At 37.9% G+C, this 16,924-nt stretch overlaps 1 protein-coding gene across 1 annotated transcript in view; it reads left to right on the top strand.

Annotated features, from left to right (window-relative positions):
• The window catches only part of RYR2 (ryanodine receptor 2), a 714,060-nt gene that overhangs the window by 389,098 nt on the left and 308,038 nt on the right, over positions 1-16,924 (top strand). The window contains exons 18-23 of the mRNA XM_060035003.1: positions 5,659-5,777; positions 6,120-6,253; positions 7,746-7,987; positions 11,933-12,125; positions 13,188-13,404; positions 15,251-15,355. Of these exons, the coding sequence (XP_059890986.1) occupies positions 5,659-5,777; positions 6,120-6,253; positions 7,746-7,987; positions 11,933-12,125; positions 13,188-13,404; positions 15,251-15,355 (1,010 nt within the window). The remainder of the gene's footprint in view (positions 1-5,658; positions 5,778-6,119; positions 6,254-7,745; positions 7,988-11,932; positions 12,126-13,187; positions 13,405-15,250; positions 15,356-16,924) is intronic.

The following is a 16,924-nucleotide window of genomic DNA, read 5'->3' as shown; positions in this document are numbered from 1 at the left end:
TTAATCAGTCTACTCACAATTTCTGTTTCTTCATAATTCAGTTTTGGTGTATTTTATGTTTCTAAGAATTCATTTTTTTAACATATTTCCCAATTTGTTTCCGTGGTATCAGTTGTACATCTCCTCTTTCATTTATTTATTTGAGTCCCTTCTCTTTTTCTCTTGGTGAGTCTAGCTAAAGGTTTGTCTGTTTTGTTCATCTTTTCCAAAAGCCAGCTTTTAGTTAAATTGACCTTCTCCGTTGTCTTTTAGTCTCTATTTCATTGATTTCCACTTTGACCTTTGTTATTTTCTTCCTTGTAATGACTTGGGCTTTGTTTCTTCTTTTTCTAGTTTGTTGAAGTGTAAAGTTAAGTGGTTTATTTGAGAATTTTCTCATTATAGGCATTTATCACTGTGAAATTCTCTCTTAGAACTGCCTTTGCTGCGTCCCATAAGTTTTGGTATGTTGTATTTCCATTTTCATTTGCTGCTCTGTTTTTTGCTTTTTCTTTTGATTTCCTCTTTGACCCACTGGTTGTTGAGTAACCTGTTGTTTGATCTCCACATATTTGTGACTATCCCAGTTTTCTTCTTGTAACTAATTTCTAGTTTCATACCATTGTGGTCAGAAATGATGCTTGATGTGATTTTAATCTTCTTAAATTTATTAAGACTTGTTTTGTGGCCCAGCATATTATCTATCCTGGAGAATGCTCCACGTGTGCTTGAGAAGAATGTGTTTTCTGTTTCTTTTTGTTGGAATGTTCTGTATATGTTAGTTCAGTTCATCTTGTCTAGTGCGTCATTTAAGGGCAATTTTCCTTACTGCTTTTCTGTCTGGACGATCTATCCATTGACGAAATTGGGCCATTGAAGTCTCCTACTATTATTATACTACTATCTGTTTCTCCCTTTAGGTCTTTTTATATTTGCTTTATATATTCAGTTGCTTCTATGTTGGGTACATGAATATGTATAAATATTATATCCTCTTGTTGGATTGACCCCTTTATCATTATATAATGACCTTCTTTGTCTCTTATTACAGTCTTTGTCTTAAAGTGTATTTTGTCTGATACAGGTATAGCTATCCCAGCTTTCTTTGGTTTCCGTTTGTCTGAAATTTCTTTTTCCATCTGTTCTCTTTCAGTGTGTGTGTGTCCTTACATGTGAAGTGAGTCTCTTGTAGGCAGCATATAGATGGGTTGGTTTCTTTATTTTTAGAGAGTATGCCAAGACCTGTCAGCATCTAAAAGAGGAGGATCTCAGAACCTAGATTCAGGCTGATTGAAAGCCAGACCCTCAGGCAGCAGCCTTTAAAATATGCAAATATACCTCATTCAGGGGAAGACTGGGAGATGGGCATTTCTGTCTGCTCTCTGTGCCAAATCCTGGGGTGATAGCTAGGTAAGAACTGTTTTTTTCTTTGCTACTGTCCCATTGAAGCCTTGAACATAAGCCCCACTGGCACCAGAGCCAAGCTGTCAAGGGATGTGTCCTTTGGTTCACAGCCATAAGAGCTGGTGCGTCAGACATGTACACAAGCTCCTTTCTCAGAGACACCGATGATCTGGGGTCTCGAGATGTGTGGGCCAGACCAGAAACCTTCCCCTCCAGCCAAAGCTCCAAGACAGCAAATAAGCCTTTTTACAGAAAATTGGGGGTGGGTTTCAGTTGGCTCTGTTTGTTCTGTGCCCTGGGCAGGGTGTTATGCTTTCGTGGAACACACGAGCACAGGCCCTGCTGGCCATCACAGCCAGGTGATGAAGGGGCGTCCCTGTGCATCAGGGCACTAGGTGTAAAAAACTGGGGCACCAGTCATGCACAGAAGCTCCCTCCAGGACATACCCACGAGCTGAAGCAAGTCAGTTGGGGAGCACAAAGGTGGTGCCCGCCAACCTCCATCTCTGGAGAGAATTTCAGTTGGTCCCCAGATTTGTGTTAAATTAGATGCCTGCCCCTCAGGCCAAAGCTTTCAGGTAAGCAAATAAGCCTTTTACAGAAAGACTGGGTACTTTTGGCTGCCTCTGTGCTGGGCCCTGGGGTAGGTGAGTTCCTGCTGCCCCTTTAGGGACTTTTTCTCAATTTGCTATAGCTTCATGGGTCTTGTGGACTCAAGCCCCATTGGCTTTCAAAGCTAGATGTTTTGGGCGCTTGCTCTCAGGTGCAGGTCTTAAAGTAGGGGTGCCAGATATGGGGTTCCAAGCCCTTTGCTACTCAGGGAGAAGCTCGGGGTTGTGAGTTACTTGCCGATTGTGGGTTGCTGCTTGGGAGTGGGGTTTATAGCGAGATTGTGTCTCAGCCTCTCCTACCTGATTCAATGTGGGGTTTTTTGTTGTGTTTGCCTGATGTATAGGATTGACTCAGTAAAGTTTTGAGTTTCTTTCAGAGGAAATTGTTCCATGTATAAATGTAGATGTGATGTATTCTTGGGAGGAGTTGAGTTTAGAATCCTCCAATGTCACTACCTTGAACCAGGACCTAGAAATGTTTCTTACTTTAAGAGTTAGGTGTGCTCTTATCATAGAGTGTGTGTAGTAGTGTAATAGAAGTGCAGTTGACCCTTGAACAACACAGGGTTTGGGGGTGCCGACTCTCTGGGCTGTTGAAAATCCATGTATATCTTTACAGTTGGCTCTGTATCCACAGTTGCACATCCACGGATTGAACAACTGTGGATCACGTAGCACTCTGGTATGTATTTAGTGAAAAAAAAATCCGTGTGTACGTGGACTTGTGCAGTTCAAACCCATGTTGTTCAAGGGTCTCTCTCATAGTCGAGCAATAACTAGCACTGATATTCTGATATAATAACTTCTGGTGTTTTTATTAGTACTGCAACTATGTAAATAAGTATACTTTACATAGTTGCAGTCCTAATATATACCCAATTTTGTATTTACTGTTAAAAGTTTACATTATACATTATGCATTTCTGTGTTATTAAAATTTCATGAATCATTTCTATAAGTTTATTAAACTTATCAAAATGTTTTGTCTTACTAGTTTGGGTGGGTTTTTATTTTACACTTTGTAGCATGTTCATAATTCTTTCATTCCGGTAATTCTGTTATGATCTACCAAGTTATACAATTTTTCTTTGAGACTCTGACCATAAGTGTTCTGTACTGTTGCCATTCCTGGGTCTCACTCAGTGAATTTAAATTTTAAATGTCAAATCATCTTTAGTCAACTATTGCCACTTAATATCAAACACTGTTTCTCTCATTTTTTTTTCTGTCTCATTTTTTTAACCTAAGTGTTTGAGGCATATATCAGTATGATTTAAATATATACATAAAGCAGTCTAGCTAGTTTTTATTTTTGAAAATGTCTCTTTTGGTGTTTCCAATTGTTTTCCTTTAGGAATTTCTTGCTATAAAAAGTAAAAGCAGTTTATTTGCAGTTTATTCCAACCGTTAAAATTAAAAATAGTTTTCTCTGACTTTTTATTGTTGGCACTAGAGGCAGTAGTTCTTTTCATCTAGGTGTTTATTTGTTGGCTCTGACCTGGTCCCACTGAAAAAAATTTAATGTTAAACCCAAAACTCTGAAACCCTTCCATTAGAATAGGCTGAAAATGAGAAAAATCAGAGATTTATTTTCACATTGCCATTCTTGCATTTTGTGATACGTGCTGTTATTTCCAAAAATCTAGTCTTTAATCTTTTCTGATATATTTAGGTTTATGAATGCTGTGGGCTTTCGTGAATGTTTATTTACGTGAAAGATTTATTTTTCTTGATCTTCTACTTGTTTTTTTCTTAATGATTATGTTTTATAGCAGAGATTGGTGCACTCTTTCTGTAAAAGGCCAGATAGTAAATATTTTAGGTTGTGGGACTATAGGACTTTGTTGTTGCAGCCACTCAGCTCTGCCTTTTTAATGCGAGAGCACCATTTGTATTATTTTGTATATTTCTCTTGTTTTGGAGACTAAGAAACATTTTCTACTATAAACCTCCAGGAAAGTGAAATGAGCTCTATTAGTTAGAATGCACTGCTGCAGGGTCATACTTTTAGTTCCAAGAAGATATGTGAACAAACGTGCGTGTAAACACAGTACAACTTTATTTATAAACATAGGCAGCCACGTGCTCTATAGTAATAAGTAATAGGGAGAAAACAAAAAACCAAAAACATCAGGATAACATATGACTAATCTATTAAAAATGCTTTTCCCAGGACTTCCCTGGCGGTCCAGTGGTTAAGACTCTGCTCTTCCACTGCAGGGAGCGTGGGTTCCACCCCTGGTCAGGGAACTAAGATCCCACATGCCGCACGGTACAGCCAAAAAAAAAAAAAATGCTGTTCCCTTTCTGTTATTTTAATTTCTTATAGCTTGGAATGATGGGGTTTATTTTATTGCTTACCTTTTTAATAATAGCAGAAATAGTTTCCATACCCTTATATAAAAATCTTCTTTAACTTATCCATCAGCCTATTGTATTATTATTTTCTGCTCTCGTTGATTTTTAACAGGCACAGATTGTTGGAATACAGCAACAGATTTTGAACCACACCAAAAATTAACTGACCTTTTGGGGTATTTTTTCATTGAATGTGCATTTATATTTCAAAACATTAAGTCATTGGTGAAGAAATTAGTATCAACAGCCCTTGTCTTGGTTTGGATCAAGTGTCAATTGTGACAGTAATAGTGAATTACTTCTATACCGTACCATTTGTAAACCTGAGCCCTTTACATTTCTTTTCCAGGAAAGTGATCTCCATTTGAAATGAATAAACCTTTCTACAAGGTTCCTCTGGGACCCTTCTCAATACTCTAAGAGATGTCAGACAGTAGCTCTCAGACAGAGATCACACTTTCTAAGTGTTATGTCTAATTGCTACTAATGAACTACATTCTCATTGTTGACAAGGCAGGCTTGCTCTGAAAAAATAAATATACGTGTACCCATTTAGCTTTCCAAGTTCACACTAAAAATTCTGATAATGAGACTTATTTTCTAATTTCTGTTTTAGACTTGAAAAGATGTATTCCATTTTATCTTCTCTGATAGCTAATACCTAAAAATATTACCCTTCTTTTTCAGGTTTTGTATATTGTATATTTCTGTTTATTTTTGTGTTAACTTGTATATTTCTCTTGTTGTGCAAACCAAGAAACATTTTCTGCTATAAACCTCCAGGAGAATGTAATGATCTCCATGGGTTAGGATGCATTATCGCAGGGTTATGCTTCCAGTGTCTAGAAGCTTTGTAAGCTGGCCCTAACCTACCTGTCCCATCCCCTATTGGCTTTGTACCCCAGGCGCATGAGGTATGCCCCCCATTCAAGACTTCATTCAGCACTTTACCGCCATCTTTTCCTGTCTGGAAAATGGCCATGAATGAGTTCTCTGTGGCCCCACTTAAATGTTGCTTTCTTTCATTTCTCTGCAGGCAGAATTACCTGCTTACTCAGCTGAACACTGTATCTTTGCCTTGTCCTCACTCGACATCATCTTTGGTTATCAGCCCTGTGTTCCAGACACCACCTGTCCCCTATCACAGGTGCCCTGTGATATTATGCATGATGCCCAAATGCATTGAGCACATAATAATTATATTATGTTCAGTCAACACCTGAATAAACACATAGGGAAGAGGAAAGCCACTGATCATTGTAGATTGGTTAATCGTATTTCCCCCCTTTCTTTGTTTTCTCTTTAGGTATTCTTGAAGTTTTACACTGTGTGTTAGTAGAAAGTCCAGAAGCTCTAAATATTATTAAAGAAGGCCATATTAAATCCATTATCTCACTTTTAGACAAGCATGGAAGAAATCACAAGGTAAGTGAACCATTTTATTGCCAGAAATAAATTCTGGAATAACTTTAAAACTATTTTTTTAAAAGATAATTTTTAGAAGGTGTGTCAGATTTTTCGTGAGTGTTTCTCACCTTTTCATTCCAATCAGGTAATATTGCTTAGTGCTTATGCATAGCCTCAATGGGAGGCTGGAGCAGTTCTCAATTTGTGTATGAAGGAAAGTTGGAAAATAAGTGGACACATGGCTGTAATGTTTAAAGTGACTGGGTCAGAGGTAACTGGAGGAAGTGTGTTTGTGGAAATTGCTGCTGACACTTGAACCTGAGAAGGGAATGAGAGTCTGAAGGTGGCTTCTCTTTTCAGGTTCTGGACGTCTTATGCTCCCTCTGTGTTTGCCATGGGGTAGCAGTCCGTTCTAACCAGCATCTCATCTGTGACAATCTTCTGCCAGGAAGAGACCTGTTACTGCAGACACGCCTTGTGAACCACGTCAGCAGGTCGGTTCAGCGAGCCCGCGTCGCCAGATTGGTAGCATAACAAAAAATGCACGTTCTAGCTTTGTCGCTAAAACGTCTGTTTGTTTGATTCGAATCTTTTACGTATTTCCCCAGGGAAGAGTGTAGGAATTTTTTCTACCCATCAGATGAGATAACAACGATAGATGACCCAAGCAAAATACACATTTATTACAAAAAAAAGTATAAGAGCTCTCATTCACGTTCATATGTAGCCGAATTGTCATTGTCATCCTCAGGAGCAGGCTGACAATGATACAGGGATAGAATTATATACAATTATGTTTTACATCTTCTTAGAACATAACTAAAAACACTATGTCCTTCACTACCAATGGTGAAGTGCCTGCTATGTATAATAAAGACATTGAATTCAAATGTCCAAAGTATAATAAATTCTACAAATAAGCAATAAAACTACATTTTCAGTTAGGTGTACCTTCCAAGGTATCAGACATTCATTGGGTACTTTGTCCCAGCCACAATGCCAGGTGCTTTACAAGTATTCTATGCTGCTTGTGTTTGCACGAAGTGTTATTGTTATCTACATTTTATAGATTAAAATGTTGGAACTGGAAATGGAACTCAGGTCTAACTCCAGAGACTGAGCTCTTCACCACCATGTCATAGTGCCTTCCATATACAAAATAATAATAATAATTACAACAACAGTAATAAATACGGCTTATAATTAAGGAAATGTTGTATGTGATAGTGACAACTTCAGTACACTGTGTTTAGCAGCTGTCCAGGAAATACTTGCTACTTCACTCTGGTTCAAACAAAAATGTAGGGTTTAGTGTACATTTCTACGTTGTGATGTTTTAAAAAAGATTGATTTAAGACTTCCTTTGTGGTTCTTTATGTAATAGACCTGTCGTTAATGAGCAGTGTTTTCTGAGACTTTCACTAATCCCTAGTATTAACTTAGGGTAAAAGTTCTTCCGTAAAATGCAATTAAATACAACTAACTAGAAATTATTCTTTTCACAGCAAAGCATAGAGAACAACAAAGATGATTCATCACCTTGGTTCCTTCACTAACACTATGACTTGCTTCAGCCTCAAACTCTGTATGACACAAAGCTTAGCTTAGGAAAGTGTCTCTATGTCCTGGATTAATAGTAACTCCATTAGGTCCGAGGGCCTGCTGTGCTATCCTGAGTGCCTCCCCTTCAATATGATTAATGATATAAAATATGCTGAAGAGCAATTAAGAAAAAACAATAGACCCTTAAGTGACCTTGCCAAGTTATCCCAGAAGCAAACATCAGTGTCTGAATGTTAACTGTAAGGTTGGCGGTCACTGCAGACTTCAGTGATTGCTTCAATAATTTGTTGTACTTAAGGAAACATATTTAATATGTAATATATGTCTTTGAGAAGCAGGACTAATTCAAAATAGCACGATGTAAGTTAAGACAACGAAAGGTTTATTCAGATTTTCTCACATGCTATTCCTATCTCTTTAAAGCATGAGACCCAACATTTTTCTGGGTGTCAGCGAAGGGTCTGCGCAATATAGGAAATGGTACTATGAGTTGATGGTGGACCACACCGAGCCATTTGTGACCGCCGAAGCCACTCACCTGCGAGTGGGCTGGGCTTCAACGGAGGGGTACTCTCCCTACCCTGGAGGGGGCGAGGAGTGGGGTGGAAATGGTGTCGGAGATGACCTCTTCTCCTATGGATTTGATGGCCTTCACCTGTGGTCAGGTACGTAGTATCCATTTTCTTTCACCGTGTTTTTGAAGGAAATCTTTTGCCCTCATTGGACATTTCTAAAAGCTATTGGTATTGGTGCTGTTCATATCAGGTACATTTATTTCAGAAATGTAACACTGAAATGATAAGAGTGTTAAGTAAAAAGCAGAATTTCACTAGTGGAAAAAGAAAACTCTTACAGTTATAGTACCTCTCCAAAAGACTTCTTGGCCTTTGAACGGTATACTTCAGAAGTGGTTTTCTGATTCATGAATCAAGTGCAAAAACTTAAACGTTTCCTACTTGTTTTAATTGGTATGTGTGAAGCTTTAGCTTCCAATATAAAAAAGAACCAAAACCAAATCCTGGAAAATAATTGGAATAAGTAGACTAAGTTCCGTCTTCTGGTGGGTAATGTAATGTCAGGAACTGGTAATTTGTCAAGTGTATTGTGAGGAGTCAGCTCATAATAAAATGATGCTTTGTTTCAGAAGTGTGGAATGGTTTAAAAACGAATGAATAGTTCATTTCACTAGCTACCACCGCTAAGCTTTGATGGTTGAAAGTATATTAAACATGAGTAATATATAAAAATAGTGCTCTTTTTTCAGATTTATTAAAATATGTATTTTGATTGGCTCTATTTAAAAGTTTACTTTTTGATTATGTAGATATTGGAATTCATTTGGACTCTGCAGACATACGCTTGTATTCGTAAAGCTGCATTTAGAGTGAACCTGATATATTTTATAGCACATTTAACATACAGAAAATAGAGAGAGGCTCCTTACATTACAGAAAGCCGCACTTTGCCTCTCATGGGCAAATCAAGTGGTATTCATTTATTAATGCTTTATAGGCTTCATAAATTATGAAAAGAACATTTTAAATTAAATTTAATTAAACCTAAGAGTTTATGGTAAGGAATTTATAAAGAAAAGCACTCCATCTGGTTGTATTGAACAATAATACTTACTAAATTTTTCCTTTATTTGGTGCCAATAGCTCAGTAGCCTGGAGGAGATGAAGCTGTATGTTGGGTATTTCATCTAACCTGTGGGGCACTGGTTGGGACCCAGGCTGTAGTGTGGTGTGTCTTATACACAGGTGTACGGTGCTGGTCAGAAGAGAGTCACAATGTTTGTTCCAGAATTTTTCTACCCACCAAACAAAGGCAAAGAGCCCTGCCTTCAGAAGACCTGACAAAGATGAAATAGGGTTAATGTCTGTTTGATAAAACATAATATATAATATAACTATTATCTTCAGATATTATCCCCTCTCTCTACCTTTGAGTATCACTCCACACAACATGGGTCCTTAGGTGAATGAATGAAGCGTGTTCACTTGTTTTCCCATTACACAGAGATTAGGGGAAAAACGAAACAAAACATTACACTGGTAAAAAAAAAAAAAAATGCTGAATTGCATCTCATTATTTTAGCCATATAACGCCCCTTCACCATTTTCATGTTTGCATTTAGTTTGAAGCTTTTTCTGTCAACACAGAGGAAGAACCCAGAGCTCCTGGAGTTGAAAGTGTATGCAATATGCCTTTCATGGCAAAGTATCTTTAAAACAGAGTGATAAGAGCAACAAAAATATTGAGTGAATCTATGCAGGTATTACAGAAAAGAGGTTACTTGTGGAATTTCAAGAGAAATTCATCTTGAAACTTTGTATCAGGAGAAAATATTTGACTGTTTTTTCAAATGGCAAGAAAATACGCACTCTACCATGCCTGTAGTTGAAAGCTATGTTCTCTCAAGCCCTGGGATCTATTGCTAATTTTAGATTCAGGATCAACAAAGATAAATCTAAACTAATTGGCTTCTGACTGAGTTATGTGGTTAAATCCACTGTAATTCACATAATCTTCTTGGGTTCACTCTCCTATTCCTTTTCTTTTTAAGAGTTGAAGTAGGATTTAAAGTATCAACTATCTGTGATTTCTGAGAGAGAACACTTAACTTTTTGTGATCGGAGGGTGGAGATATTCCTTGTAACCAGAATTTGCCTTATCAGCAAAAGTTTTGAGCTCTGTCTTCATTTCTTCTTCCCAACTTAAACTTTGCATAGCATTGCTATGTTCCCCTTGTGCGAATGAGAATTGGATTGGGGCAGCAGTCCTCAGCCTTTTTGGCACCAGGGACCAGTTTCGTGGAATACAGTTTTTCCGCAGACGGTGCTGGGGGGTGGGAGATGGTTCAGGCGGTAATGGGAGTGATGGGAAGCTATGGGGAGCGGCAGATGAAGCTTCACTGGCTCGCACACTGCTTACCTCCTGCTGTGCGGCCCGATGCCGGCCCGGGGGTTGGGGACCCCTCGATTGGGGCATCCACATCCTGTGTTTGTAAGGACCCAAAGTGTGAAAAAACTTGGTGCTTTTGGAGAATTTAAGTATAAAAGTATGGAGGAATGTCATAGAACAGTATGTGAAAGATGGGTAAGGATTCTTCTACAGGACCTATGAATCAGACCACTGCTATCTTCTTTTCTGGCTAATGCAGTGAACAGGAATATAGTTCTCATATGGATTTGATCTGAGTTTATGTAAATGCAATCTTAAAATGCTTCCTAGTGGATTCAGCAGTGTGAGTGCCATTGAAACTGTGGACTTAGGCTGGTCGCTAGTGACCTTATCTCTCTTACCTGTTTCTTTCAGGCATTGCAAAACAGTTAACCATGGTCATTAGTATTAGCGTTATAGTATCCCTCAGATTGAGCAATATATTTGGATTATAGTAAATATGTTTAATAACATTATCAGCTACAGATCTTGAATACAAACAGGGGTATAGACCTTTATCTGTGAGTTCTGTTGCTTTTGTATGACTTTTATTTAACAAGCTGCCTTTATTATATCCAGGGAATTCTAGAGGGACCACCTGATAACGAATGTATTGCTTGCAGATGCGAATATTGGTAAAATTTTTAAAAAGTACACAGTTTAAAATGTAGATATGCTCTACTACTGGCATTTCAGATATGCTGTTGGTAGAAATCTTGGCATGCTAGAAATTTTAAAAAGGTGTTCTAAAAAATGCAAATGTTGCATCATCAAATCTATTTTTGTCTTTGCTCAAATGGAGAAATTTTGTATGTTTGCATTTGTGAGCATGTGTGTCTGGGAGGACCTTACCTTCCTGTGTTCCATTGTGCCCATGGGACTAATCGGCCAAGGAGTTATGACACAGTCAAGAATGGACATAGGTTATAGGCTGGCTACGGCAAGAAATGACATTTATCAAATATCATTTTCATGCCTCAACTTGTATCCTGTGTCCTACTTAAGAAGCTAACCAAGACCTTGTATGAAATAAGTTATAGAACAACAAACCAGTTGACACGTATTGTCTCTCAATAAACAATGCACAAATGAGCACATTTTCTGCTTTCATTATCCCTTTATATTTTTATGTTATAAAACAAAATGGACTTAATCTTTGAGAAGGGGACTGCAATAAATACCTGCTGTGTCTGAGACTGTTCTTATTAACCATTAATTTAATCATCATAACAACTCTACAAGGTGATGGAATTTGGTTTACAAGAAATCAAGGTTTATAGAGCTTAAGTAATGTGCTGATGGTCATACAAGTAGTAGGTGATAAAGTAGCAATTTGGCTTCAAGCCTTTCCCTAGAGATTTTCCCCTGACATCATTATATTATCAGCTGTAAGATGATATCAGCATCAAATACCATCCATCTGCATGCAAAAATTTCTGCATGTCAGAAGGACCATTTTACAATAAAGATAGCAGCATGGCTCCTGAGAAAAGCAACAAATTTTTTTGGTAAAGGATTTGACATATAACATTAATATGCATTCAAGATTTAGTCTCGTCCAGTACCTTTTGGTGATTGTCACTGCCTATTCAGATCTTTGACTCAGGTTCTGAAGATGATTCTCTGAGATAAAGATGCATTACCCTCCTTAATGTGTTTCCCCATAGGTTGTATTGCCCGTACTGTCAGCTCACCAAACCAGCATCTGTTGAGAACTGATGATGTCATCAGTTGCTGTTTAGATCTAAGTGCCCCAAGCATCTCCTTCCGAATTAACGGACAACCTGTTCAAGGCATGTTTGAGAATTTCAACATTGATGGCCTCTTCTTTCCAGTTGTCAGTTTCTCTGCAGGAATCAAGTTAGTATTTCTATGTTTTTTGCTCTCTTTGCCTTCTCACTTCTCATTCTTTCATGGAAGACTCTGCACTGCCATCACACTTGCTTTGCTAACCTTCTCTCTCTCACTCCTGGGCGTCTAGACGTCCACAGGGCATTTTGCCCTTTCCTTGAAGGGTGAAGGTAAGATTCACCTAAGAGGAGAATCTCAGGAGGCTGAATCCTTTGTTCATATATCCAACCATTTAGATATGCAATCTGCTGACTATCCTTCTATCCAGTGTTCCTGAAATATTTCAAGTCCATTTAAGTTCACTCTTTTATTTAATAAGGGTAAATAAACAATGTTGCATTAAAAATACCATTTATTTTCTCATATTTATTTTCATTAATTTTTCTTTTCATTACATTCTTCCACCCTACTCCAAACCCCCTCATTTCTACAGAAACCACATGTTTTTTGGTTGATCAGGTCAAGATGACTCCTTTCCATGTCACCCTCTACCTGCTATACTTGTAAATTATCTGCGTATGGTCAGCTGGGTCAAGGTAGTTTCCTCTAACCCTTTGCTTTTTTGCTACTACCAGATGGAAGAGAAATTAAAGTGATAATTTAGTATGTAGAAGTATCATTTGAGTCTCCTTTAAGGAATTTCACGGGGAAATCGGACTGTGACTATTTTTTCTTTTTATCAGATCTCATCCAGCCCTGCAATTTTAAGTATACAGATATTTAGAAAGTCTGTTCTTTCTCTGTTGATTATTTGGGCACCTTGAGACATTAAGTGACCAAATACTATGAACAGGTATTTCATTCACATAGGAATAGAGTGCATATGCTTTTATTATTTCTCCAGAGAGTGATAAGTTTTTGCTGAGCCATTAACATAATTTAATCAGGTTTTACTTTTATGATTAGAGGCTCTTAATCTCTAATGTACTGACATTATGGTGGTACTTAGAAAAGAAATGTGGCTTCTGACAAAGCTAAGTTTGTACTCATAATTTATTCCTCTATCCTGTTGATTAGGAAACTTTTCTGTATGCCAGAGATATAACCGACCCCGACATGCATCCTTTTCAGGGTACGCTTTCTGCTTGGGGGGAGACATGGAGAATTTAAGTTCCTTCCTCCGCCCGGGTATGCTCCTTGTTATGAAGCTGTTCTGCCAAAAGAAAAGTTGAAAGTGGAACACAGCCGAGAGTACAAGCAAGAAAGGACATATACACGGGACCTCCTGGGTCCCACAGTTTCCCTGACACAAGCCGCCTTCACACCGATCCCCGTGGATACCAGCCAGGTACCCAGATCTTCAGCTGTGATGGCAACGTTTGAATTGCAGTCATTCCCATATGTAGTGGCTTTCAAACTTTTGCCTGCAACCCATACAAATGCATTTTACAGTAATACAATTTATATGTATAATTGGTTTCATGAACTAATGCTTACCCTTACTATGTCCCCTTAGCCATTTGCCTAGTCTATTCTATTTTGTTTTTTAAGGGCGGTTTCAAGCCAGTAAATTGACTATAATGTACTATTATAGTATTATAGTATATAATAGTATAATATAGTATTATACTATATACTATATATAGTATAGTATAGTATTATAGTATTATAGTATAATGTACTAATGGGCCACAACCTGAGGTAATGCATACTAATTTTAGAGTGGTGTTTACTTACCCAGGGTAGTGGTGGAGTTTTCAATTTCTTCCCCCATCTAGATACACTTGGTATTTTGAAGTGATTTAACTGACTTTTATCTTGGGTAGAGCTTGAGATCATGAGCTCTAGGATTATGATCAAAATGCCTGGGATCGAATGTATGCTCTGGGACTTGAGAAAATTACTCATCACATTCATTGGGATGTTCAGAGTATGTTTGATATAGTTAATAAATAACACATTGGCACAGTACTTTGCGAATAGCACCCAAGCAATGTTAGCACCCAAGCAATGTTAGCAGTTACTCTTGCTTTTCTCTTTCATAGACTTGAAAGTATCCTGACATTGACAATGAATTAAGTATTGCTCTATTTTAATGGTGAAGTAACTCCATTCCGGTTGGTTAGATATTCATAGTTTGTTCATGAGCTTTTGAAGATGAGAGAAATGTCTGAAGTCTGAAATAGAATTAATAGCAGGCCTCAGAAGCTTCCATTGTTTGGTTCCTCGAACCATATTTCTTGTCTCTCCCTGCTGGCTTTGTATATGATGCAGTAACATAAACAAACAAGCTTTGTTCATGGCTCAAATTCAGTTTGTGTTGCCGTCGCTGGAACGTGCCAGGGTGTGTATGGCGCTACCAGAGTTGAGCGGGAAGCACGATTGGAGGATGGAAATGGACTGGCATGGACAGTGGGATTCTGTGCTGTCGCTAGCACATTTAGGATTTCCTGAGCCCTGGATAACCCCTACTGTTTGGAGGGAAGGAGACAGGGATGGCCCGCCCCCTGTGGAAACTCTGCCGCATCCATGGGCATGGTGGGCAGTTGCCTGCTCTCTGTGTTGAGGGACTGCTTGTGGGGCACATACCAGTACCTCGCCAGGTGTGCACAGCCAACCCATCACCTGGAAAACCATTTTGTGTTATGAAGAGGCCGTTAAACTTCCCCTTTATAATGGGAACAGGTTCACATTTTTTCACCTGAGGCTTACATTTGGAAACCACTAAAAGTAACAGAGTTAGGGAAAACATAAATCACTGCCAACAGATATTTCTAGACGCCGAGAGTGAGCGGATTATCTTTTGGACACTGAATTGCCTTCATTCTAGCCGGTGGGTGCTGGCCAGGTTGGTTTAAGAACTCTGGGATGATTTCTCTTTTTAAATAATGCATATTCTGGTGGTTATACCAAATCCATTAGGACTTTTTTCTTAATGATGGCTGTCCTCAGCAATACTCTGTTTTCTTTCTTTCTTTCTAACTTTCATTCATAATTTCCCCAAATTTACCTATTAATTGCTTAGATACCTAGTTTTACAAATTTAGATTAGATGGTTTGGAACCTTGTTATATGATCATATTTTAATGGTTGATGAGACTTTTATTTGGTTCAACTCACAGTGAGGACGATTAACACTGCATTTTCTTGCATTTCTTTCTGATGTGTTTTCTTTTTCTTCTTTTCAATTTTAGATTGTGTTGCCTCCCCACCTGGAGAGGATAAGAGAAAAGCTGGCAGAGAATATCCATGAACTCTGGGTTATGAATAAAATTGAACTCGGCTGGCAGTATGGTCCGGTACATAATTTTGTAAATTATTTTTAGATTCTGTTAATACATCTTTCTGAAAACATAACTTCTTCTCACTCATCCTGCTACGTGGTGACATGATTGATTGATTTTTTTTGATGATTGATTTTTTTTCCCCTACACTTTAGTTTTGGGGCATTATTTCTTTTGATTGATTTTTTGACGATTGATTTTTTTCCCCCTACACTTTAGTTTTGGGGCATTATTTCTTTATGAGAGGGAATGACATCAGTGGTGGGTTCATTGAAGGAAGGCTTAGTTGCCTAGACAGTTGAAAAGTTATCAGTCTTCAGGCTGAAAGTTACATTTTTAAATCAAGGTTAACATATACTGACAATAAGCATTGATTTCTAAGGAACTCAGGAAAAAAACTGAAATTGAAAGTGAAAACTGAAAATGGAAAGAAGTCAGTTTACTCTCCTCCTCCGATGTTTCACTTCTTTTAGTCCCCATTGTACGTAGCAGTGTAAGTCCTCTTGGCAAAGATTCAAGTTGGTTTCGTAAGTGGAAGAGAGGCTGAGAAATAATGACTGCATGCGTTTCCAAATGATTATTTTTCAGAGAACTTAGTTTACAGTTTATCAATAAAATTTAGATGAAATAAAACCAAAACAACTTCCCGTGTAATCCCAGTGTAGCATATATCGTTTTTTAACAGGACTGTGGCAACACTTTCATTTTTATGATATTAATAGCCTAAGTATCCCAAAGGTTGTCACACTTTCTTATATTTGACTGAATATAGAAATGAGTGTATTCAGCCAGTCATACTTATTACATTGAGCTTTGAATAATGACATTTAGTATTAGTATTAGTGATAATACCGTATGATACTTTATACTAATTAGTATGTTTGTTTATTTAGAGCTTTGCCTTTTTACATATACTCCCGATTACAAGTAATAGGTTAATTTTCCTAACAGCACACTGGGCTGTGTGTTATTATTTCAGTTTGACCAGTGATGTCACAGCTGGGGATTCTCATAGAGCTGTCAAATGCCCTGACAGCTAGTTAGTAGCTGTGCTAAGACTAGGATGTATGTTCTCTAGCTTCTAGTTCAGAATTGTTTTTCACTATTAAGACTTACTGATGCATGATCAGAAAATGGGATCCTTTCATTAACTGAGTAATGGTTAGACAGTTGTCAAATCAGCAAGCACTTACAAAGTTACCTTGTTAAGTGTATAGTTTTGTGCTATAGTCATGGACTTTTAAAAATAGAGGAAATGAGTAAATGCTAGATAAGATATTTACCGTCAGTTAAAGTCAGTAAAAGGAGAGATATCATGAAGGTGTACCTAGCCAATTGCCAGAAGAGTTACTGACAGAATTTACCACAGGGTTCAAGATGAGGCAGAGATTTGAGTTATGGACAAAATTTGGAGAAAGATAATTACAGGCTAGGATTTAAAAACATCTCATAACAACTCCCCTCCAAAAAAAAAAAAAAACCCGTACAGTAACAGGAACTGTTTAACAGGCTTATGCTCAAGAAAGATGATTTCTATCGCAAGCTTCTAAAGGTTGCCTAAATGATTACGTTCTACAGTGAACT

This window comes from Delphinus delphis, chromosome 16, assembly GCF_949987515.2.
Source record: "Delphinus delphis chromosome 16, mDelDel1.2, whole genome shotgun sequence".
In the NCBI taxonomy this organism is placed as follows: domain Eukaryota; kingdom Metazoa; phylum Chordata; class Mammalia; order Artiodactyla; family Delphinidae; genus Delphinus; species Delphinus delphis.
This window is presented reverse-complemented; position numbering and strand designations above follow the sequence as displayed.